At 51.6% G+C, this 24,125-nt stretch overlaps 2 protein-coding genes across 2 annotated transcripts; both read left to right on the forward strand.

Annotated features, from left to right (window-relative positions):
* Window positions 1–3,714: 3,714 nt before the first annotated feature.
* LOC129654334 (alpha-1,3-mannosyl-glycoprotein 4-beta-N-acetylglucosaminyltransferase-like protein MGAT4E) lies at window positions 3,715–7,984 on the forward strand. Its single transcript, XM_055583823.1, has 4 exons — window positions 3,715–3,752; window positions 4,959–5,193; window positions 5,953–6,109; window positions 6,837–7,984. Exons 1-4 carry the CDS (start codon window positions 3,715–3,717, stop codon window positions 7,982–7,984), a joined length of 1,578 nt encoding a protein of 525 aa, XP_055439798.1.
* Window positions 7,985–14,709: 6,725 nt separating this feature from the next.
* On the forward strand, window positions 14,710–19,965 carry LOC129653467 (NADH-cytochrome b5 reductase 1). The gene is made up of 9 exons (XM_055583186.1): window positions 14,710–14,868; window positions 15,173–15,322; window positions 15,436–15,508; window positions 16,002–16,108; window positions 16,328–16,457; window positions 17,093–17,176; window positions 18,266–18,351; window positions 18,777–18,876; window positions 19,170–19,965. The coding sequence occupies exons 1-9, from the start codon at window positions 14,854–14,856 to the stop codon at window positions 19,340–19,342; spliced, it is 918 nt and encodes a 305-aa protein (XP_055439161.1). The 5' UTR covers window positions 14,710–14,853; the 3' UTR covers window positions 19,343–19,965.
* The last annotated feature ends 4,160 nt before the right edge of the window (window positions 19,966–24,125 follow it).

Below are 24,125 nucleotides of genomic sequence, written 5' to 3' on the forward strand. Positions count from 1 at the left end.
TACCTATGGGAAGGGTTGAATTTTTTAAACTCACAACCAGGTATTGCTGAAGAGCAACTGGAACTCCCATACAATGCCGGTGGATGTTTCCAGTGGGGCACCGCTTTAGAAAGAGTTTAGCAGTTTCTCGTCATGTGAACAACACATCATATGACACAGTAGCTGCACTCCTGGGTGTTTATCTGAGAGAAATAAAAACACATTACACAAAAGCCTGAAAGGGAAAGTCTTTAGGAGCTTTATCTGTGATTGCCAAAGGCTGGAAACAGTCCAAACATCCACCAAACTGTGTCTGCAAAGGTGCTGCGGTCCACGCACACAGTAGCGCATCACTCAGCAGGGAAGACGAAGGCGGTACCGAGATTCGCGAAACATGGTGATGCTCAGCAGCGTGAACGGGGAAGAGGCAGACTCAGGAGGAGACAAACGACGTGGCTCCCCTGACAGGACCCTCTTGGGGCAGAGAACAGGTGCATGGTCGCCATGGGCCGGCAGTGAGGAAAAGGGCTGGATCCGAAGGCACACGAGGAGCTCTGGAGGCGACGGTGTCCGTCATGCCGCGGCTTGATCACAATGGTGACTGGGCAGCTGGATGTGTGCGGTGAAAGTTAGGGAGCGCTACAGAAGAAGGTGGGTTTCACTGTATGTAAATTACGTCTTAATTTACAAAAGGGATAAAGCACAATGAGACACCAACAGAGCCCTGCTGGAATGGCTCAGACTGAAGGACCGAAGTAGTGAGTGCTGCCAAGCAGGCAGCTGGTGGGGATGCACAGTGGTGCGGTCACTCTGGAGGACAGCCCGGCCGTTTCTTACGGAGTTAAACCTGCACCTACCACACAAACCAGCCATTGCACTCTTATTTACCCAGAAACTTGCTCGTGAATTTCTAGAGCAGCTTTATTCACTGTATTCAAATGCTAAAACAACTGAAATGCTCATCAGAAATCATAGAAAGATAAATAGAGGTAAATTCTAGAAAAGGCAAACCACAGTGATAGAAACCTATCGGTGGTCCTCCAGACCCGGGGGTGGGTTGGGGCGGAGGAAGGCGGACACTGGCTGTAAAGGGCACAGAGCGCCTCTCCAGGGACTGCTCTCCGTCTCGATGGTGACGCGGCTCCACAACTGCACACGTTTGCTAAAGCGCAGTGAGCTGTACAGTAAAAATGGTTTGTAAGGTATCCGTCAACACAGCTGGCCTAGAAACTGAAAAACTGATAAAGTATTCTAACAAAACGGTACGGCTTAGGCGCCAGGTTAGAAAACCGTCCCCAGGAAACAGGGAAGCGCAGAAACCGCTGTGATTTGTCACAGAGATGGCGCTGCACCGGGGTGCCTGCTCGTCCACGCGGGAAAGCTAGTGGGGCTGGAACCCACATGCAGGTTCCTGAACCTGAACACACAGGACACTGGCATTATGACCTCGCAGAGGGGGAGGGGGCCACGTGATGTTATGCAGAGTGCAGTAAAAATAGATCAGCAGAACGACACAGGAGTGGAAACAGCTGCAGGCTTATGCCCTTCCTGGATTTTGCCGAGATGCCAAGGTAATTCAGAAGGCGAGGGGAAGCGTTTTCCAAAAATGGTGCTGAACACCTGGGTACAGTGCAAAGAAACGAACCTCAACCCCTGCCTCACACCACACGCAAGCACACGCTTGAGATGGACACAGACCTAAAGTTAGAAACGGGAGCTGTATCCTGCACAGTGAGGGAAACACGGACAAGTGGGAAAACGAGGCGGCAGCCCTGAACAGCAGGCGTTCATTTGCAGGATGTTTATCTGACAAGGGGCTAAGGCCTACGATACGTAAGGGAGTCATTCAAGTCCACAGCAGAAAACAATAATAATAACTCAGTTAAAAATGGGCAAAGGAGCTTTAGAGACATTTCCAAAAGCAGACACTGTGAATGGCCAACAGGTACATGAAAAGATTCTCAACATCATCAGCCGCCCGGGGTCTCCTGCATTGCAGGCAGATTCTTTACAAACTGAGCTACCAGGGAAGCCCTCATTAGTCATCAGGGAAATTCAAACCAAAACCACAATGAGATATGACCTCACTTTCGTTAGAACTGCTTTTACTAAAATAATAATGTTTTGGCTAGGAATTGAGGGAAAGCAAACACTTGTACACTGTTAGTGGGAACATAAATTGGTACAGCCATTATGGGAGTTCCTCAAAAAATTAAAGATAGAACTAACTTATGACTCAGCAGTCCTATTTCTTGGTACTTATAAATCCAAAGGAACTGAAATCAGGATCTCAGAAAGACACCTGCGCCGCCATGCTCATCGCAGCATTATTTAAGAAAGGAAGCAGCCGGAATGTCTGCTGACAGAGGAACAGATGAAGAAAATGTGGTGGATAAACACTGAAGGAAGTATTACACAGCCTTTCAAAAGGTGGAAATTCTGCCTTTTGTGACAACACGGATGAACTTTGAGGACCTCATGCTAAGTGAAATAAGCCAGACACAGAAAGACAAATGCCGCGTGATCTCGTTTATACGTGGAACCTGAAATAGTGACACTCACAGAAGCAAAGAACAGAAATGTCAGCTGCCAGAGCCTGGAAGAGGGGAAGGGGGGTCTTGTCAAAAGAAGCAAAGGTGAATGGGCTTCGGGAGCTATAGTCGCCAGTGCTGTGTCTTATACACGCAGTTTGCTGAAAGAGCAGGTCTTAAAGGCCGTCGCCGCAAAGGAGGGAAACCAAAAGGAGAGAAGAGAGGAGGAGGGAAGAGGCAAGCACGTGAGGTGACTGTGCCAATTATTTCACAGTGTAAGTCTGCATCAAAGCATCGCTGTGCACTTAATACATATAACTCTTATTTGTCAGCCGTAACTCAATAAAGCTGGAGGGGGAAACCAAAACTGTAAAGCTTCTAGAAAGAATCATGAGAGAATATCTTCGCAACTGTAGTATACAATCTTTCTTAAACAGGATTTTAAAAAGCACTGACCATAAAAGAAAAAAAAATACATTGAACATCAAAGTAATATATAACTATTTAAATTCTTAAAGTATTTTTATTTATCTTGGCCTCACCATGAGGCATGTGGGATCTTGGTTCCCAGTCCAGGGATCGAACCTACGCCCCTTGAAGTGGAAGCACAGTCTTAAGCTCTGGATCACCAGGGGAGTCCCTATACGTAACTTTTTAATGCAAGAAAAAAAATGTTTTCTAGAGATTCTCTAACCATCCTAACTTCAGAACAAACCTTTGAATGGCTTTTGTTTGCTTGCTTTTTTGTTTTTTGATTCCCAGAGGAGAAAAGGGGGGAGGGGGGAAGCTTGGAAGAAGATTCAAAGAGGGGAAGAGAGGAGAGGATAAAAGTCTTTAGTTCAAAAAGTTCTGTCCTGTTAGAAGATCACAGTAGGTGGACTTGTCAAAACCACACTATTATGGATAAAGAAAACATGATAGGTGCACAGAGACACACAAGGAACACCGTTTGGCCACGAAGAGAAGGAAATCCCGCCGTGTGTGACCAGGAAGGCCTTGAGAGTACTACATTAAACGAAGTAAGTCAGACAGAGAGAGACACATTCTGTACGATCTCAGTGGTCTGTGAAATCTATAAACAAACAGCAGCCACAGAAGCGATCAGAATTGTGGCGACCAGAGGTGGGGTGGGACGGTACACTAGAGGAAGGTGATCACAAGGCACAAACGTGCAGGTATCAGGGAAGTGAGTCCTGCCGACGTGATGGACAGCAAGGTGACCGCAGTGACCGCTGCTGTGGAGTATATTTGAAGGCTGCTGAGAAAGTAAATCTTAAAAATTCTCACCATAAGGAAATTTTTTTCCTTTTTGGTATCTGTATGAGGCGACAAATGTTAATTTATGGTGGTAATCATTTTTCAGTTTATATAAGTAAAGTTATTATTCTGTTCACCTTAAGATGGGGAGGGAGAGAAGAAAGAACTGAAATACATTCTTAGTAACGAAAAAGGCCAGAGAAAGAGAAGAGAAGGGAACTTCAGAGGCCTGGGTAGTCCTGGGCCCGGGGGAGAACTGGAGCTTTGGAACCAACTTGTGATGCCTTAGAGACCAGGCAGGCAGCCTGGGATGGGGGGCAGGATGGGAGCTCTCCAGTCGGGGAAGGGGTTCTTCAATACCCACCCCTCGTCTACTGACTCAAACTGACAGTTAACTTCCAGACTCCTGGGCTTGAGACAAAAGCCTGGAAAGCTGGCTTGCAGACTCAACCCTGGCCTCACCCAGAAGCAGGTACCTGCCAGGAGGCTGGGGTGCTGGGCAGCCCCCATTCAAGCTGAACAAGGGTTGTCAAGCAGGGTCCCCCGGGAGGGATGCCCAGGTTCGGCCACCTCAGAAGAGCCCTCTGGGCCCCATCCTACAGCATTAAAGGGTTTTCTCCTTGATCTCAGGGAAATTTCTGCCCTCTGATAAACCCTCAAAGCACCTTTTCTATGAGACAAAAATCTTCATGGACATAACACTCTAAACCTGGTCAAGACATCACATGATTAGGAATTTCCAGCCACTTAAGGTTTCCACCCTTCTGACCAGCCGGGGATGGGAGAGAGACATGTACTAACCAGCTTCCCTCGGTCCCTCTGATTTGACTCAGAACCTCGTAATCTGTCAACCCTAATCCCGGGAAAGAGAAGACTCAGAAGGCAGTGAGAGCTGACAGAGGAGCCCCAGTCGCTGGCCAGTCAGTCACACCCAGGTGGAGACGCCAGTTGAGTCCGAGGTCTGGGGAAGGCCTGATTAACGCCAAGCCCTGACTGTCTTCCTCTTGGCAACGCGTCCTTTGGGTGGGGTCACCGCTCCAAGAGCGGATGCAGGACAGACGTGCTCTGGTCTCAGCTGGAAGCCCCGACGGAAGGGAGGAAGGGGAGGGGGCTGGACACGACCAGCCCCCTTGGCCTCGGTCTCCCGGGGGCCATCAGCCTTGGCCTCTGTCTCCTGGGGGACATCAGCAGGGGCAGGTCAGCCGGGCGGAAAGGCTCAGGAGACTCCAGGAGAGGCAGGGAGGAAGCGGGAGCCGAGCGTGCCAGGCCCACACCTGCCTATCTTTGCAGAGCTGCTCCAGGTTCCCGGACAGTGCACGGCTGCCTCTGCAAGTACCTCATGGTCGTCGTGTCCCTGATCCTCCTGGGCTCCTTCCTCCAAGAGAAGCGTGAAGGAGAGAAGCAGCTTATGTACAGTTTACTGGTGGTGAGTCCCCGGGGGGAGCTCAGACCACATGCCAGTCCTTCAGTGGGGAGTCTTCCCAGTTACACAGACGCCCTAACCTCACCATGCACACTCTAAGGAGAAAGCTCTGGAAGGATCAGAAGTGGGTCAGAGACAGGATCAGTGCTGAGCCAGCCTTGATACAAAGTTGGGGTAAAGGCGAGGAGGAGGGGAGGGCATTCATGTGTGCAGGGCCTGCCAGGACCCGCCTGCCGGGAGGGCCACCCGGGGGCCACATCCCTGAGCCCTGAAGGAACTCCCCAGCAGCGGGCACCACTGCACCTGGAGGAGACCGAGTCCTGCACGGGCCACGCCAGGGCCTAGAGCCCACACTGTTCTGGAAGGCCTCAGACCAGCCTAAGCTTAGCGTAGAGCGGGTGAAGGAAGGTGCTTCAGAGACGTGTGTGTGGTCAGAACTGGGAGAAACAGAGCTAAGCACAGGACCACCACCAGCCTTCAGTGTCCGTTGCAGAGCCCAGCACGGGCTGAGCCGAGAGGTGACCTTTGCCAGCTGGAGGGTGGAGTAGTCAGACACGGGCCAGGTGGAGGCAGGTGAGTCTCCATGCTGCATAAGCCAGGCCCTTCCCGTTGGCCTTCTGCATAAGCTGGGGGCCCCCTACCCCTTTTAGAGGGCCCTGTGTGTGCCCATGATGAGAGGGTGCTGGTTGGCCGCATCCCGGGCTCGCCTGGCCTGGCTCTCAGGGGCAAGCCCAGGGCTGATGCTCACCTTACTCTGAGCAGGAGGAAAAGAAGAAAATACTGTGGCAACTCAACCAGCAGCAAATCAGCTCTGAAATCAAGAACCATCTGCAGGCCTTCAAGGACATGCAGAAAACCTCCCCAGGGCTCCAACGTGCCAAGTACAAGCTCCTCGCCGGGGCCCCTCCCCACGAAAAGAGTGAGTAGGTGCAAGGTCGTGGCCAGACTGGGAGACGGCAGACCAGAGGCACAGACTGGCCAGGAGAAGGAGGGCGGCTGGGGCGGGGGGTGCAGCTGTCGGCGGGGACAGAGGGTGCTCCGAGCCTGGGCCGGCCGCAGAGTGCGGAGCAGGCATCTTTGCTCTGTACCTGCCACCCCCCAAATGAGCAACACACTAAGAAGCACAGAGCAGCCTCTTAAGGACTGTCCATCAGGGAAACTCACTCAGGACAGGTCCCCTCGGGGAGGAGGACAGGTGGGAGAGCGCCCACAGGAGATGAGAAGAGAGCCTGGCCAGACAGGGAGGGGGCAGTGATAGGGACCTCTGGGCTCTGCATTGCCAGGCCCCGTGGGTCTACACAGTTCCCCAAAGAGCCTCCAACCCAGGTCTGGCAGACACACACAGCCACTGGGATAACTCTGAGGTCAAGGCCAGCAAACATCCCATTGGACCTGGCAATCTTCTCCATCCGAGGGAGCCTTGTCCTTCAAATGACACCCCCAAGCCCCCCAGCCCCCGCCCCGGCCAACAGCCTTTCAAAACAGAGAGGAGAGCAAGCCGCGTCCCTCTCCTGCCCAGCAGTCAGCTCTCCCTGGGAACGGAAGTGGGCGCTCCTCTCGGGCACTGGCCCTTAGGGCGGCCGTGCAGGGGAGACCTGGGACCTGCCCACCCTCAGGAGGTGCTAACTGCCACCCTCCACCCCCAGAGCTGCTGACGGTGGGCATCTCCTCGGCACTGCATCCCCACGAGAGCCGCCTCCTGGACACCCTGCGCTCCCTGTTCCAGGCGTCCTCAGGCCCCGAGCTGGGCTGTGTCATGGTGCTGGTGTCCCTGTCGGACTCCGACCCTGAACGGCTCAGCCAGACGGTGGCCAACATCTCTGACCTCTTCCAAACACACATTGAGGCCCGGCAGCTGCTGGTGGTCCGGGGCCAGCTCGGCGGGCCCCCTCCCCTAGGCACCCTGAGACCAGAGGACCTCCCCTCGTCCTGCGAGGCCCTGTACTCCGCACAGAAGGCCGACCACGCCCTCCTCATGAACTTCGCTGCCAACCTGTCTGAATACTTCCTGATGCTGGACGACCAGGTTCACTGCATACCCAAGTTCATTTCCACCATCTACTGGACGCTGTCTGCTTGGAAGGAGCTGCCTTGGGTGACCCTAGAGTTCTCTAGCCTGAGCTTTGCGGGGAAGGTGTTCCGCTCCAGCGACCTCCCCCGCCTGGCCTCCTTCCTCCTCGTCTTCCCCAAGGACACCCCCACGCACGTGCTTCTCTCTGAGTTCCCTCTTCTCCTGGCCCAGAACACGCCGATCCGCTTCGGCTCCTCAGTCTTCTACCACATGGGCAACCGTTCAGAGCTGGAGAATGCCTGCTTCCCTGCAGACAAGGAGAAGGTCTTTGGCGAGCCCGACAACCCCACAGCCAGTGTGCGCACGGACATGGTGATGCTGTCCAACAACATCCCGCAGTACGCCTACACCCTGAACAAGGAGAGCTTTGCTACCCTCAACCCCGTCCGAGGCAACTACCTGACGGTGATCCTGGAGGAGCCCCAGAAGGTCACCCGCGTCGAGGTGCTGACGGGCTCCGACAAAGAAGGGAAGCACCAGCTGCGGCGAGGGCAGGTGCAGCTGGGCTTCGGGCCCCTGGAGGACCTCCAGGGCTGTGCTCGCTACACCCTGCTCGGCCCCGTGGTGGAGGGACGCCTGGACCAGATGGTGTCTTATGAAGAAGACTCCCTGGAGGCGCTGGGCTGCATCCGGCTGCTGGTGCTGGAGGCCCAGGAGTCCTGGCTTCTGATCAGGCAGATCAAAGTCTGGACCACGGAGTATGACAAGGAAGAGGAAGGGTAGACCGCGCCGCGGGGAACCGGGAAGGGTGGGGCTTGGGGATGGAATCAGCTCGGCTGGCAAGAAATAAAGGTAGAAATTGGTCAAGGCCTGTTCACTCTTGAGCTGGACGACCACGTAATTTGTTCTCCTACCTGGGACACTGTTGAGAGTGATAGTGAGAGGAAGCAAGAGTGAAACTACACAGGTCAGCAGACATAAATCGGACCGCCCCAGGCGAGCTGAGAGGCGCCGTCACCCCAACTCTTGGTTTTCGTAGGCTGCTTCAGAGGGTAGGCGCAGACCAAGGAGGGCACCAATGAGACAACACCCTTCTGGCTTCCGCGGGCCAGAGGGAGGGAGGGAGGCACCAGGAGCTGCCTTGATTCTCATCCACACACAATTATAACACCCCAAGATCTTTCCAGGAAGGACCTGTCGCTCCACCACGGTCATGACAGCTCCATGATCATGGAGGGGGCTGACGGCAGCTCACGTCCACATGCCTGTCTCGGTCAGTTCAGGCTGTTATATTCCAGGGGTTATAAGCAACAGAACTTTACTTCCCATGTCCTGGAGGCTGGGAGTCCAAGGTCAACGTGCCGGAAGGTTCAGTGTCTGGGGAGAGCCCACCTCCTGGCTCACAGACGCTGTCTTTCTGCTGCGTCCTCACACGTGCACCAAGGGGGCAGGGGGCTCTCTGACTTCTTTTATGAGGGCACCAATCCTATTTTTGAGGACCCCTCCCTCAAGCCCCATTCGCCTCCCAAAGGCTCCACCTCCTATTGCCATCCCCTTGAGGGTTAGGATCTCAAGGTATGAGTTCTGGGGTCGGGGGGGACACATATACACCAGAGGAAGACCCAAGCCTCTAATGTGTCAAGGTTAAGACCTTGCTGGAGGAAAGTCTGCTTAGCTGGGACTCAGGAATGGACGCTTCGAGTATTCATGAATCTTCTAGAACCGTGTTTACATACTTTCATTTTTCTAAGGAGAGGGCAGCTTACTTTCCCTCGAGCACTGAAATGTACCCTATCTGCCTCATAAAGTTACGAATAGCTGAACCAGCAGCTATAACCTTCTAGAGGAAAGAAACAATATGTAACTTAGAAATCTTTCTATTCCCATCGAAAAATAAGAAGTCAGAATTACACATTCCTGCCTGTATCTATTCAGGAAATATTTGGGTACAGACTCAAGGTTAGTAGTAATAATATGAACCAAACTTGAGTGACACCAACAAAGAACTTAATGCAAAATCAATAATTAAAATTAAATGCAACATAGGTACCAGTTCTCTTTCATTTGATGAACGAAATTGATGAAGCCCAATAAAAACATAAAGGAAAGGGTTTTGTAGGGTTTTGAGGGGTTTTTGAAAATTTTCCTGAAGTTAACTTTAAAAAAAAAAAAATAGTGTTTGAACATAAGTAGTTGCCTCTCCCTGAGGTATTTTTCTCCACTTCACTAGAAACGGAATAGCATCATGGAAGACCGTGCACGCGCACGTGCTCAGTCGCTCAGTTGTCTCCGACTCTGCAACTGGGGACGGCAGCCCGCCAGGCTCCTCTGCCCATGGGACTCTCCAGGCAAGACTACTGGACTGGGTTGCCATTTCCTTCTCCAGGGGATCTTCCCTGACCCAAGGATCAAACCTGCATCTCCTGCGTTGGCAGGCAGATTCTTTACCAGTAAACCATACATCTAAAAAAGATAAAAAATACCATGTTCCTTCCAATATGTGTTAACCAGTAAAATGAACGCAAAGTCTTTGGGTGAATTTCCATTTAAAATTTTGATAAGGCTTTTTTCAGCTGACAGAAACCCTTTTTGCATTAGCCTGATAATTCTTCCTTACCTTGATATCTTGCTGTTGCTTTCAGTCAGATGCTATATGTATTTTGTTCAGCTTTTCTAGTTGTCTGAAATAAGATGTTTCAAATTACCTGATTGCTATTATAAAAAAAACTTTTAAGTATGACTTGAAAAGATCTTCAATACACAACCATTAAATGAAAATACTCAGGCTTCATTACAATATTTTCAATACAGAATTTATTAATTTATGCAAAAATATCTATACATTTCTATTCAGTGTAATCATAAATAAACTACTGAAGATTTTGCTACTGGCAGTTTTTCTGACTATGAATCCTTATATTAAACAGGGCTTCCCTGGTGATCCAGTGGTTAAAAATCAGGGGACACAGGTTTGACCGGTGGTCCGGGAAGATCTCACTTGCCTGCTGCTGCTGCTGCTGCTGCTGCTGCTGCTGCTAAGTCACTTCAGTCGTGTCCGACTCTGTGCGACCCCATAGATGGCAGCCCACCAGGCTCCCCCGTCCTTGGGATTCTCCAGGCAAGAACACTGGAGTGGGTTGCCATTGCCTTCTCCAATGCATGAAAGTGAAAAGTGAAAGTGAAGTCGCTCAGTCGTGTCTGACTCTTAGCGACCCCATGGACTGCAGCCTACCAGGCTTATCCATCCATGGGATTTTCCAGGCAAGAGTACTGGAGTGGGGTGCCATTGCCTTCTCCAATGCATGAAAGTGAAAAGTGAAAGTGAAGTCGCTCAGTCGTGTCTGACTCTTAGCGACCCCATGGACTGCAGCCTACCAGGCTCCTCCATCCATGGGATTTCCCAGGCAAGAGTACTGGAGTGGGTGCCACTTCACTCGCCTAGGGGCTGCTGAGCCTGCGCAGCCTGGCGCCTGCGCCCCACAGAGGGCACCACCGCTAGAGGAGCCCTGCCCCCTGCAACTAGACTAAGCCTGAGCGCAGACAGAGACCCCGTGCAGCCAAAAATAAACAGATGCAGAAACTCTTTAAACAAAATAAAACAACTAAATATACCAGATGTAACACTTAAAAGTTGCTGTTATGCGTATTCAGTCCAGTTCAGTCGCTCAGTCGTGTCTGACTCTTTGTGACCCCATGGACCGCAGCACACCAGGCTTCCCTGTCCATCACCAACTCCTGGAGCTTAGTCAAACTCATGTCCATTGAGTTGGTGATTACTGGGATGAAAACAATATATGAAATTCTCAGACACCAAATAATTAAACAAAAATGGGACTCCAGATAGGTCAACAACGACTTAAGCTGGTTTCGCCCTGAGGGAATTCAGCGTCTGTGATAGTAGGTGGAGTGGGGTGCAAGCAAGGAGCAACGGACGGGATCACCCAGGATTTCAAGATACGGGAGACAATCAGCTAAGCCACAACACCACGAACTACACATTCAACACAAAAAAATTTGAAACGTGCACAAAAACCGACCAGGCAGCAGCTCAGCAAGTCCCAGAGAACTGAAGAGACACTCCAAGGTCTCTGGCAACACAGTTAGCTTCTAACCCACCTGGTTTCTAAATGACAAAAAGAAAGATTTTTAAACCCATACTTTAAAAATAAACACATATTTCAAAATAATTTATAAGCTAAAGAAAAATCATTACGGAAGTTAGAATATATTTACAGCTGAATCATAATGGAATTACTATTAGGAAAACTTGGGTCATGCAGTTAATCCTGTTCCAGAGGGAAATTTACAGTCTTAAGTGAAAATAAGTGAGACTAATAAATAAAATAAACGAGACTAAAAATTAAAACGGTAAGCATCCATCATAAGAATTTAGTAAAAATAGAAGAAAAAAAACAATGAAAATATAAGAAATGATGTCTTCAATATAGGCTAAATTTAACAGCATACGAAGAAGCATCATAAAGAGAAAGAAAAGGCAAGATACACATGGGAGTATTGTTAACATGTAACAGACGAAGATTATCCACCCAAAAATATATAAAGAATAAGTAGAAATCAATGAGAAAAAGACAGGCAACCCCATGGGCCGAAAACCTCAACAAGGAACCCTGCAAATGAGGAAGTGTTTCACAAGGAGGTCCTCTCATTTTTCCCCAAAGAACTGCAAATAAACATCAAAACGTCTGAAGTTAAGATGTACCACACGTCGGAAAGAATGTAGAACAAGGGTTGGTAAACTGCAGCCAACCCTTTGCTTGTGACCAAACACAGCCCACGGATTGCTTCACCAATACAGCTGTGTCGGAGCGCGGCCATAGTCACTTTTCTACACGCTGTCCAGCACTGCTTTCGTGCTGCAAGGCCAGAGTTGAATAGCAGTGACGGATACTCTATAGTTCACAAAATCTAGAACATTTACTGTCTGGCCCTTTAGACAAAGTGTTTGTCAGCCTCCGATGTGGAGAAGCAAGAATTCTCCTCTCTACTAGTGGAAGGGCAAACCACCACACTGCTTTAGAAAACTGTTTGCAGAATCCACTGCCTCTAACATGGTGCACCTCATGATGGGGCAATTTCATTCCTAGTCACACACTCAGCAGAAACCCAAGTGCCTCCAGAAGACATGGAGGACAAGGTATATAGGAGCATCATTTGTAATGGCCCCAAATTGGAGGCCACCCAAATGGACATCAGTAGTAGAACAGATAGGTATTGATAAATTTGATCTAATCATACAACGGAACACTAATCAGCAATGAAAATGAATAAACTGTGATCACAACAATACAGATAGATCTCACAAACACAATGCAAAAAAGACATTAGATACAGAAGACCACATACTGTATGATCCCATTAATACAAATCCCTGCTGCTTCTGCTAAGTCACTTCAGTCGTGTCCGACTCTGTGCGACCCCATAGACGGCAGCCCACCAGGCTCCCCTGTCCCTGGGATTCTCCAGGCAAGAACACTGGAGTGGGTTGCCATTGTCTTCTCCAATGCATGAAAGTGAAAAGTGAAAGTGAAGTCGCTCAGTCGTGCCCAACTCTTAGCGACCCCATGGACTGCAGCCTAGCAGGCTCCTCCATCCATGGGATTTTCCAGGCAAGAGTACTGGAGTGGGGTGCCATTGCCTTCTCCGAATACAAATCCCTAAAGGACCGCAAAACCAGCAGTCCCCTCCATGTCATTTGAGGCTGATACCCAAGTCTTACCGACTATGGAAGCTTCTCCCACCAGTCACTTTGCTCAAAGGAGAAGCCCAGCAGAGTCACCTAAGAGGAAAATCAATGGGACATAGAGACAATCAGTGTCCTTCAGAGTTGCTGAAGGTATGAGGGCTTTGATGGAGGAGGGAGGTCATCTCAGGAGGAGGGAGTTAGGGAGCTCTTCTGAGCCTGGAGCTTCACCACCCATTGTCCAGTCTAGTGAAGGCCGTTCTGAGGGTCTGGATGGCAGGGGATGGGTGGGAATCGGGTGACTTATCTCTTGGGGAGCCTGGAGGTCAGTGCTCATCACCTGAGCTGGCGTCCTTTGGGTCACTTGGGAGTGTCTCTCTGTGTCCAGCTCCAGACTGAAGAGTCTGGCCACCACTCTGCCCCCCTCCACCAGAACAGGTCTCTGAGTGCTTTTCTGTGGGGTCTGGAAGGGGTTGAGTATCCGTTCATCTGAGGGGTTCTGGTAATGCTGGATGAGGATCGACTATCTGTTTTTGTAAATAAAATTTCACTAGAAAGTAGTTACTTTTATTCATTTATGTATTATCTATGGCTGCTCTCATGCTACAGCAGCAAAGTAGAAGGAAGAGTTGCTACACAGACTGTATGCCACCGAAATATTTACTGTCTGACCAAACAGAAAAAGGGTGCCAGCTCAGACCCACACAGAGGGAAGACCACGTGAAGATACGGTGAGAAGATGGGCATCTACAAGCCAAGGAATCAAGCCTCGGGAGAAATCCAGGGCAAATGCCATTCCAGTTGGGAACTGCGTATTAGAGAGAATGGCCATCCTGGCCAATGTGTGCTCCAGGCTGTCAGCGTCTGTGTCTGACTCCTCCCATCCCAGGCTTCTGCTGCCAGCAGAGCTCAGCTGTAATCCCTAACCCGGCGTCAGCACTGTCTGCTGAGTCACTGCAGCAGCTGACGCCTGTGGAGAGCTTTGCTCTGCGACAGTCCACACGCTGAGTACCTTACATGTCTCACTTAGGTCTCACATCAACCTATGAACTAGACAGACAATAGCACCCATCCATCTGTAGACAGGAATCACAGAGAGGCTGAGTAAGTTGTCCAGGTTCTGATTCAGTTTCATCTACCCCCAAAGCCAGGTCTTCGGCCCTGGAGGCAGGAGAACCCAGATCCCGGTAAGTGCTCAGTCCTGTCCGACTCTTTTGTGGCCCCATGGACTGCAGTCCACCAGGATCCTCTGTCCATGGACTTTTCCAGGCAAAAATACTGGGGTGGGTTGCCATTTCCTCCTCCCAGGCATCCTCCTGGCCCAGGGATGGAACCTGCATCTCCTGCATTGGCAGGCGATTCTTGACCACTGAGCCACCCGGGAAGCTGGAGAATCTTGACCTGGACCCTAAGTGAGCTCCTGAATGAGCCTGATGGCCGGAGGGCCTGGCCTTGCGAGCAAAACCAGTCACGGAAGCAGACAACGAAGTTGGCCCTGTCATTCCTGAGGAGACTCGGCCAGGCTGTGGCTCCTCCGGTTGAAATTCTGCCTGTTGAGAAACCAAGGTGACTACACAACGTTAGTTACTGGCAGGCCCTCCAGCTCTACGAGCCTGTCTCTCGCTGAGCATCTGCACGCTTGAGATTTCCAGCTCCCGCGGGGTGTGTGTCTACGTTTGACAGGACTCTGCCTGTTGGAGCCGGAGCGGTCCAAGCGGCCACTGACCGAAGGCTGGGGAGGAGGGGCTGGAGCGGCAGCCCCTCGGGGTAGGGCTCGGGGTCTGGGGGAAAGGGGTGGGGCGCCGGGTGGCCCCGCCCATCGGCCCCGCCCCAGACCCTCTCCAATCCAGGCCCCGCCCCCTCGGGCCCCCGCCCACACCGCCCCCTCCCTCCCCGCGGCGCATTGTGGGATCCGGCGGCCGGCTGCGCGGCGGGCTCAGCGGTTCTCGTCATGGGGCTGCAGCCGGTAAGACCCTTGCTCCGTACCCCGCGCCGGGGGACTCCGCCCCCTCTGGGACCCGGCACTCAGGTCCGGACCGGGGGCTGTCGCCGCCGGCCCCGCCCAGCAGGGCTTCCCGTCCTCCCTGGATGCCGGGGTCCCGGGGCCGCACGCTTGGGTTGGGGACCCCACCCAGGCTGCCCCCGGGCCTCGGCTGGCCCTGGGCCGGAGTCCGGGTTAGCCCTCCTGGGGCGCAGGTCTCCGGGGCCCGCCCCCGCCCGCGCCCTGGGCTCTTCCCTGGCGCGGCGGTCACTGCCCCCTCTGCCTGCAGAGCCCGGTCCTGCTGGCCTCCCTGGGCGTGGGGCTGCTGACGCTGCTCGGCGTGGCTCTGGGCGCCTACCTGGTGCGGAGGTCCCGCCGGCCGCCGGTCACGCTCCTGGACCCCAATGAGAAGTACCAGCTGCGACTGCTAGACAAGACGGTGAGTTGTGGAGTAGGGGCGGGGCCGGAGCTCCGCTAGACTGTGGCTGGGGTGCTCGGGAGCCTTGGCCGCATCAGACCTGCCTGGTGAGACGCTTGTCATCTGTCCTCCAGACCGTGAACCACAACACCAAGAGGTTCCGCTTTGCCCTGCCGACGGCTCACCACGTTCTGGGGCTGCCTGTGGGTAAGAAGGGTGGCGTGGGCTCCTTTCCCTGGTGTCTTGACAGGGTGGCTCCCCTCCTGGGGTCTCCTGCACCAGACTCCTGCCTTCCGGTGCCTTTGCACTGTGTCCCCCTTTCCCCACCAGGCTGTGAGGTGCCCTGGGCCACTCTGGGCGTGGCTTCGGTGCCCCCAGACATCTTCAGCACTCAACACTCCCCGCTCCTTCCTGCAGGATTTGAGCAAATACTGCTCCTGAGAAAACTCTGCCCTTCTCCCCATTGCCCAGACCTTCAGCTCTCCACTAAGGTCCTGGCAGTCGCTGATAAGAGTTTCTGCAGAGGGCAGCTTTTGAAGGGTCCAGCTAGGGCCTCAAAGGGTTGAATCCTTCCTGCCTGGTAGCTCACGGGGACCCCAATAGGGAGCAAGATGCTTTTCTCCTCTCAGACCTCCCAGAGTGTTTTGAAAGGTAGCCTGAGTGCAGCCGGTCCACATGTAGCTCTGCACGTGGTCCCCAGGCAAACATGTCTACCTCTCTGCCCGGATCGATGGCAGCCTGGTCATCAGGCCATACACTCCCGTCACCAGCGATGAGGACCAGGGCTACGTGGATCTTGTCATCAAGGTAAGAGGGTCAGAAGGAGCCCCCGGAGCCCTTGTCCTCCTCCCTCTGAGCTTTGTAGAAACTTCCAAGATGTGTTGGATAGGAGGCATTGCATGTCCTTTGTGGACGTGAAGACAGAGCCCTGGTGTCATCCCTGCCCAGCTTCAGGAAGGTTCTGTCACCGGGGGACTCAGAAGCCAGGGACATTCAAATAAAGTTCTTTCCATTCTGTCGTATCAGGTCTATCTGAAGGGTGTGCACCCCAAATTTCCTGAGGGAGGGAAGATGTCTCAGTACCTGGATAGCCTGAAGATTGGGGACGTGGTGGAGTTTCGGGGGCCAAGCGGGCTGCTTACTTATGCCGGAAAAGGTAACGGCCCACCCCCACGACTCTGGTGCCCGCGGACCTCTCTGCGGAGTGTGGCTCTGTGTGTGCGTGCACGTGGGTGAGGCCTGCCTGCCCCGCCTGTGAACACAGCCCCGGTGTTAGACGAAGGTGTCTTCCGCAGCCCCATGGCCCGAGATCAGTTCCGCATCCACACAGTTCAACAGCCATGACAGCCGTGGGGATGACTGACAGGCGTGCGCTGCTCCCGCTCTGCCTCAGAGACTCACCCCCAGGCCGGGCTGCAGAGAGCCAGGGATGACAGCGGCGTTCGCCCTTCCCATGGGAATAGCGGGTGCATTAGGCAGCCTGGGCGCTGCTCTGGGCCACTGGGGAGGTAGAGTCACACCTGGCCCCGTGCCTGTCGCCCTCGCCAGGGAGTGACCCTCTGCAGGAGGCAGCTAATGACTCACTGTTGCTCATCATGTGGGACAGACAGTCCTGGCCTGGTTGTCCCGCAAGCGCCTCGTTGTCAGGGCTGGCCCAGCACCCCCGCTCCAGGATCGGATTCCACAGCAGCTGCTGAGCTGGCCTGGGCTGTGTTTTCGACTCTGCATTTGTTTTCTTACGTCGCTGAATTGACTTTGTTCTTTCTCGCATCTCTTCACTCAACCTCTCAGGGAAGTTTAACATCCAGCCCAACAAAAAGGCTCCACCAGAAGCGCGCGTGGCCAGGAACCTGGGAATGATTGCCGGAGGCACAGGTGCTGGCCCCAGGGCTGCCCCCTCCCTCCCTCCATTGTGACGTGGCTGTGCCAGCTCCGGGTGCCCCTCAGAAGATTTGGTAATCATGGCCAAACTGGGGGTCCCCGGCAATGCCTAGAGCTCCCCGGGTGCTGCGAAACAAAATCACAGTCAGGTAGAAGCCCCCCCGAAAATTTATTTTTAGTTCACAGTATGAGAGAAAGATCAGGTGGGCTCTCCCAAGACCTCAAATTGAATGAATCTAATAAATTTTGCGTGAGAACAGAGAAGCAGCTAGGAATAGGACAGTGGAGAGAAGGAAAACTAGCATTGGGCATCTGCCTGTGTCAGACACTGTGCTAGGCTCTTTATATGTATCCGTGACGTAGGTATGAGCCTTCCCTTTTTAGGGATGAGAAAACGGAGGTTCGGAGAGGTTGAATGCTTTCCGCATGGCTGGAGGCAGGGTCAGTGAGCAGCTCTGCCCAGTTTCAAAGCTCAGGCACTTAACCTGCAAGTCCAGGGCTCCAGGACCCTCATCACGGAGTCAGTAGGTGCTTAAAGTCATCTGGGATATCAAGCCCTACCCTCCAGCGGACTTCAGGAGATTCCTGGATTGGTTCTTTAGAAGGATTTCAACAACATGAGGGCTTCCCTTGTGGCTCAGCTGGTAAAGAATCCGCCTGCAATGTGGGAGACCTGGGTTCAATCCCTGGGTTGGGAAGATCTCCCTGGAGAAGGGAAAGGCTACCCACTCCAGTATTCTGGCCTGGAGAATTCCATGGACTATAGCCCATTAGGTCGAAAAGAGTGGGACATGACTGAGCGACTTTCACTTTGAGTATTTTTTTCAACAACATGAACTTATGTGAACACTGAGCACCTGATCCCAAGTCACCTACCAGATAGGAAATTTAGTGAGTCTGGGATAAAGGGCACATCTGTCCAGAAATGTCGGTGCTGTGAAGTCACAGGAGAAGCACAGAGAATTAGGACATGAAGGAAAGCAGAGTTAAGGGCTGAGTAGAATTAAGCTGATCGAGTCGGGCAGCTCACAGGCAGGGATGGGAAGTGGGCCTCGCGTCTCACTGTGGGGCGTCTGTGTGCAGGAATCACTCCAATGCTGCAGCTGATCCGGGCCATCCTGAAAGACCCAGAAGATCCCACCCAGTGCTTTCTGCTGTTTGCCAACCAGGTTGCTTCGCTTTTCTCAGTCCTGGGATTTCATGGTTACTGTGTGGGGCGGGTGGTCCCGATGGGTACACTGGCCCAGCCTCTGCCCAGGGCTCTGCTGCAGTAGAGGGTCCTCCCCATAGTAAGCAGGACAGAGCATTGAGCCAGATTCCTCCCCTGAGAAAAGAGAAAGAGGAAACATTTGCAGAGTGTAGAGACTGGCTCCTTGAGTTTCCTGTTACACAGTCCATCTTCATTCCTTTTATTGTGTCAGTAAAGGCTCCTTCCCTCGCCTTCCCTTCATCCTAACTCCCTCAAAGCCTTGCTTATACCCTTGAACTTCTGCTTGCTTTTTCTTTCCTGGTCAGAAAGTTGTTATAGCAGAGAATTTTTTATGTTTTGGAATCTGAGAAGGTTCCTAAAGACTGCTTCTCCTCTTCATTTCAGACTGAAAAGGACATCATCTTACGAGAGGACTTGGAGGAGCTGCAGGCCCGACACCCCAGCCGCTTTAAGCTCTGGTTCACCCTGGATCACCCCCCAGAAGGTACCTCCCCACTGCTGGACGTCCAGATCAGGGTTCCCCCTGCCGTGGGTTCTGGTCTCAGTGAAACCCCCTGATGCTGCCAGCCTCTGAGTGCATGGACACAGTGCTCCCCTGGACCCTTCCCTGCTGTTCCTGTTGACCGGGGCTGGCAGGGCTGGCTGTCCTGCTGACCATTGGGTGCTGCTGCACCTGGAGGCCTTCTGAGGAGCCGAGCCGGAGCACCGTCCCCTGCCCGCGCTGCCCCCCGAGGCCAGCACGGCTCTGGAAGGTGGCGCTGTCCTCTCCCTGTGCAGGTTGGGCCTACAGCAAGGGCTTCGTCTCTGCGGACGTGATCCGGGAGCACCTGCCCGCTCCCGGGGAAGACGTGCTGCTGCTGCTCTGCGGGCCGCCCCCGATGGTACAGCTGGCCTGCCACCCCAGCCTGGACAAACTGGGCTACTCGCCAAAGATGCGCTTCACCTACTGAGCCTCCCCGCACTCCCCTGGCCCTGTGGCTGCCCTCGGCCCCCAGTCAGCACCCAAAGGCCATAAGCCCTAGGCGCCCTTCCCGACAGTATCAGCCTATTTGCCTTACTCAGAGCTCAGGTCTGGATGGTCCCTGCAGGAACAACATCCTCATAGCCATGGAAGAGGGCCAAGGTGGAGTCTTCCCCTGGAAGGCCCCCAGTCTCCCTGTGATGACATGCAGGTCAGGCTCCTGGAGCGGATTCTCCCATGAGTCAGAGAAGAGGAAGCTTGCACACTTGTTCCAAGACTGGCTAGTTCCTTGATTGCATCACAGTCTTCTTTGTGTCTGTGGTGAAAGAACCCTGTTTAATGGGTTTCATTTAATATTTGGTGCTTAACCCATAGCAGACTGTGTATGGGGTGGGGGTACAGACTTACAAACCTTATCTTTAGAGACAAGGGAGTGGAGGAAATGGTCTCCTCAGCCTCAGAGAAAGGAATCTGAACTGCGTTTGGTGTCCGTCTTGCTCTGGACCTGCCGAGGCTGGAGGGAGGGGGCTGCCCCTGGTCTGAGACTGCTACTGCTGCAGAAACCTCTGGGTTATGCCAATAAACGGGGCTCAAGCCCTGGGTTTCATCTAAGAGGCCGTTGTGTCTGGCGTCCTTGTTTCCAAGGCTTTTCATGCTGAGAATGTGAAGAGGAAGTGTTTCCCAGCATAGAATTTTCTTCACGTCTTCTACTGAACCTCGGAGTGGTTGTGCCCTGGCTGAAATGTGAGCTGTCCCTAAAGTCCACACTCCTCTCAGCAGCTGTCTCAGCAAAGCCAGAAGCGCAGGGTCTCCCTGGAGACGCCTCAGGAGGATGAAGGAGAATATAAGCGAGAGGGAAGCTTTTGGAGCCCAGGTGTCCTCACAGTGGTCCCAGGTTTGGCTGCTCCTGCTCTCCTGCCTTCTCTCGGCCCTTCACTGCACTTGTCCTTCAGGGTGCCTGGCAAATAAGTCAGAGTATTGTCTTTCTATTTGGAAGAGAAGCCTTGGTCCTTTAAAAAGTAACCTGACCTCACCAGCCCTGGCCAGACTGGTTGGTGCCTGGACAGAGTTCCCTGGGCCCATCTGTCCTGACCACCCTTTTCCTGTTCCAGCAGCTGGGCCCAGTCCACTCCCTCTCAGCATCATAGCGGGGTCCCTCCCTCTTCAGATCCTCTGTTAGTCACACTGGCACAAAACAATGCATCAGGAGGAAGGTTGGCATTGTTTTTCTGCATGGAACTGTGTCTGACTTCTGGGGCCCCAGAAAGGATGGCTGTGGGGCCCCCCAAGGTAGAGCCAGTGCTGAATTGCTCCTGGTGTCCCTTCTGGCATGTCTTGATCAGCTGGCATGTGTATGTACCGGGCTCTGTGAGCACTTGGACACCTAACCACCAAAAAGGAAAATCTTGCTTAGGATTGTTGGGCTCAGAGAGTGAAACACCCCAGCAAAGAGAATTCCCTACACAGAAGCTCATTCCTTGTCTTGCACGGGTTTCTGTCTTATCCACTCAATATACAAACATTAAGGACTTCCATGTACCAAGCCCTGTGCTAGGTCCTGAGGATTCACTGTTCTTAGACCTCAAACAACTCATAGTCTAGAGTAGGACAATGATAAATAACTACAACACGGTGAACACTATGGAACAGATACAAGGTGCAGATGGTAAGAGTTTTGAAAAGATTCTGAGAGGAAGAGAAGAACGTTTTTTAGTTAAAAGCCACATTGCAGGCATCGTGCCAAATGTTCAGTTCAATCTCTCAGTTGTGTCTGACGCTTTGTGACCCCATGGACTACAGCATACCAGGCCTCCCTGTCCATCACCAATTCCCAGAGTTTACTCAAACTCATGTCCATCGAGGCAATGATGCCATCAACCATTTCATCCTCTGTCATCCCCTTCTCCCGCTTCAATCTTTCCCAGCATCAGGGTCTTTCCAAATGAGTCAGTTCTTTGCATCAGGTGGCCAAAGTATTAGAGTTTCAGCTTTAGCATCAGTCCGTCCAGTGAATATTCAGGACTGATTTCCTTTAGGATGGACTGGTTTGATCTTGTAGTCCAAGGGACTCTGAAGAGTCTTCTCCAACACCACAGTTCAAAAGCATCAATTCTTCAGCACTCAGCTTTCTTTATAGTTCAATTCTCACATCCATACATGACTACTGGAAAAACCATAGCCTTGACTAGATGGACATTTGTTGACAATGTCTCTGCTTTTTAATGTGCTGTCTAGGTTGGTCCTAACTTTTCTACCAAGGAGCAAGAGCCTTTTAATTTCAAGGCTGCGGTCACCATCTGCAGTGATTTTGGAGCCCCAAAATATAAAGTCTGTCACTGTTTTCCCATCTATTTGCCACGAAGTGATGGGACCAGATGCCATGATCTTAGTTTTCTGATTGTTGAGTTTTAAGCCAACTTTTTCACTCTCCTCTTTCACTTTCATCAAGAGGCTCTTTAGTTCTTCACTTTCTGCCATAAGGATGGTATCATCTGCATATCAGAGGTTATTGATATTTCTCACGGCAATCTTGATTCTAGCTTGTGCTTCATCCAATCCAGTGTTTCTCATGATGTACTCTGCATATAAGTTAAATAAGCAGAGTGACAATACACAGCCTTGACATACTCCTTTTCCTATTTGGAACCAGTCTGTTGTTCCATGTCCAGTTCTAACTGTTGCTTCTTGACATGCATGCAGATTTCTCAGGAGGCAGGTCAGGTGGTCTGGTATTCCCATCTCTTGAAGAATTTTCCACAGTTTGTTGTGATCCACACAGTCAAAGGCTTTGGCATAGTCAATAAAGCAGAAATAGATGTTTTCCTGGCACTCTCTTGCTTTTTCGATGATCCAACAGATGTTGGTAATTTGATCTCTGGTTCCTCTGCCTTTTCTAAATCCAGCCTGAACATCTGGAAGCTCATGGTTCACATACTGATGAAGGCTGGCTTGGAGAATTGTGAGCATTACTTTACTAGCATGTGAGATGAGTGCAATTGTGCAGTAGTTTGATCATTCTTTGGCATTGCCTTTCTTTGGGATTGGAATGAAAACTGACCTTTTCCAGTCCTGTGGCCACTGCTGAGTTTTCCAAATTTGCTGGCATATGGAATATAGAACTTTCACAGAATCATCTTTCAGGATTTGAAATGGCTCAACTGGAATTCCATCACTTCCACTAGCTTTGTTTGTAGTGATGCTTCCTAAGGCCTACTTGACTTCACATTCCAGGATGTATGGCTCTACGTGAGTGATCACACCATAGTGATTATCTGGGTCTTGAAGATCTTTTTTGTATAGTTCTGTGTATTCTTGCCACCTCTTAATATCTTCAGCTTCTGTTATGTCCATACCATTTCTGTCCTTTATTGTGCCCATCTTTGCATGAAATGTTCCCTTGGTATCTCTAATTTTCTTGAAGAGATCTCTAGTCTTTCCCATTCTATTGTTTTCCTCTATTTCTTTGCACTGATCACTGAGGAAGGCATTTTTATCTCTCTTGGCTATTCTTTGGAACTCTGCATTCAAATGGGCATATCTTTCCTTTTCTCCTTTGCTTTCGCTTCTCTTCTTTTCTCACCTATTTGTAAGGCCTCCTCAGACAACCATTTTGCCCTTTTGCATTTCTTTTTCTTGGGGATTGTCCTGATCACTGCCTCCTGTACAATGTCACTAACCTCTGTCCATAGTTTTTCAGGCACTCTATCAGATCTAATCACTTTAATCTATTTGTCACTTCCACTGTATAATTGTAAGGGATTTGATCATGATCATGGTGTAATTGAATCCTTATGATAATCCTGAGTCTGGGATTCAGGATATGTAGGAAGTCACATAGCTGGTCAGTGGCTGGCAGAGCCTGAGTGTGAACCTAGGATTGTCTTGGTCCAAAGCCAAAACCAGAACTGGGCATTTTAAGTTGCTTGGATCTTTTGAAAGAGAATGACGGGGTGGGTGATCCAGCAGAAGGATCGGTGTGTACAAAAGCCTGAAGGACAGAAGAGAAGTTCATGTTGGAGAACTCGGCAAGTTCATTGAGGCCCAAATGCCAGAGGGCAAGTGGAGGCAGGTGAGGCCTGAGAGTGGGTGAGAGCCTTTAATGCCAAGCTGAGAGCAAACTCCTGTGGACAGCATCCATTTCTGAGGGTTTTATACAGTGGGCAGCACATGATAGCTAAGATTTGTGAAGCATTTATGATTTAACAAGCACCAAGCCAAAAACCTGCAGAAATTATCTCAATCCTGACAAAGAGCCTATGAAACAGCAGTGTTTTATTCCTATTTTTCAGACGAGGTACTTATCATGGAGGGTTCAAAAATGTGCTCAAGGTCAGAGGCTAGCCAGTGATGGAAGCCTGGGTCTATGTGATTCCAGAGCCTACAGTTTTAACCAGCACCTGGAGAATTATTCCCACTGCCCTGAAGCATCCGTTCAGTTCAGTCGCTCAGTTGTGTCCAACTCTTTGCTATCCCATGGACTGAAGCACGCAGGCTTCCCTGTCCATCACCAACTCCCACAGCTTGCTCAAACTCAGGTCCATTGAGTCGGCTCTGCTCATTGGAAAAGACCCTAAAGCATCAGGATTATAATAAACCACCTTGTCTCTGCATCTTGAATAGACTGGTCACTTACCAGCCTTGTGACAAATGAGGTGTCACGCCCCCAGATGGCGGCTGCAGCACCCTGTGGTCCCCATCCAGCCTCAGCCGGAGCCCGGGCCAGAGCAGGGAGTCCGCAAGAAAGTCCAGCCAATGCCGCGCCGCTATTCCTG

Source organism: Bubalus kerabau, chromosome 5 (assembly GCF_029407905.1).
Source record: "Bubalus kerabau isolate K-KA32 ecotype Philippines breed swamp buffalo chromosome 5, PCC_UOA_SB_1v2, whole genome shotgun sequence".
NCBI classification, from domain to species: Eukaryota; Metazoa; Chordata; class Mammalia; order Artiodactyla; family Bovidae; genus Bubalus; species Bubalus kerabau.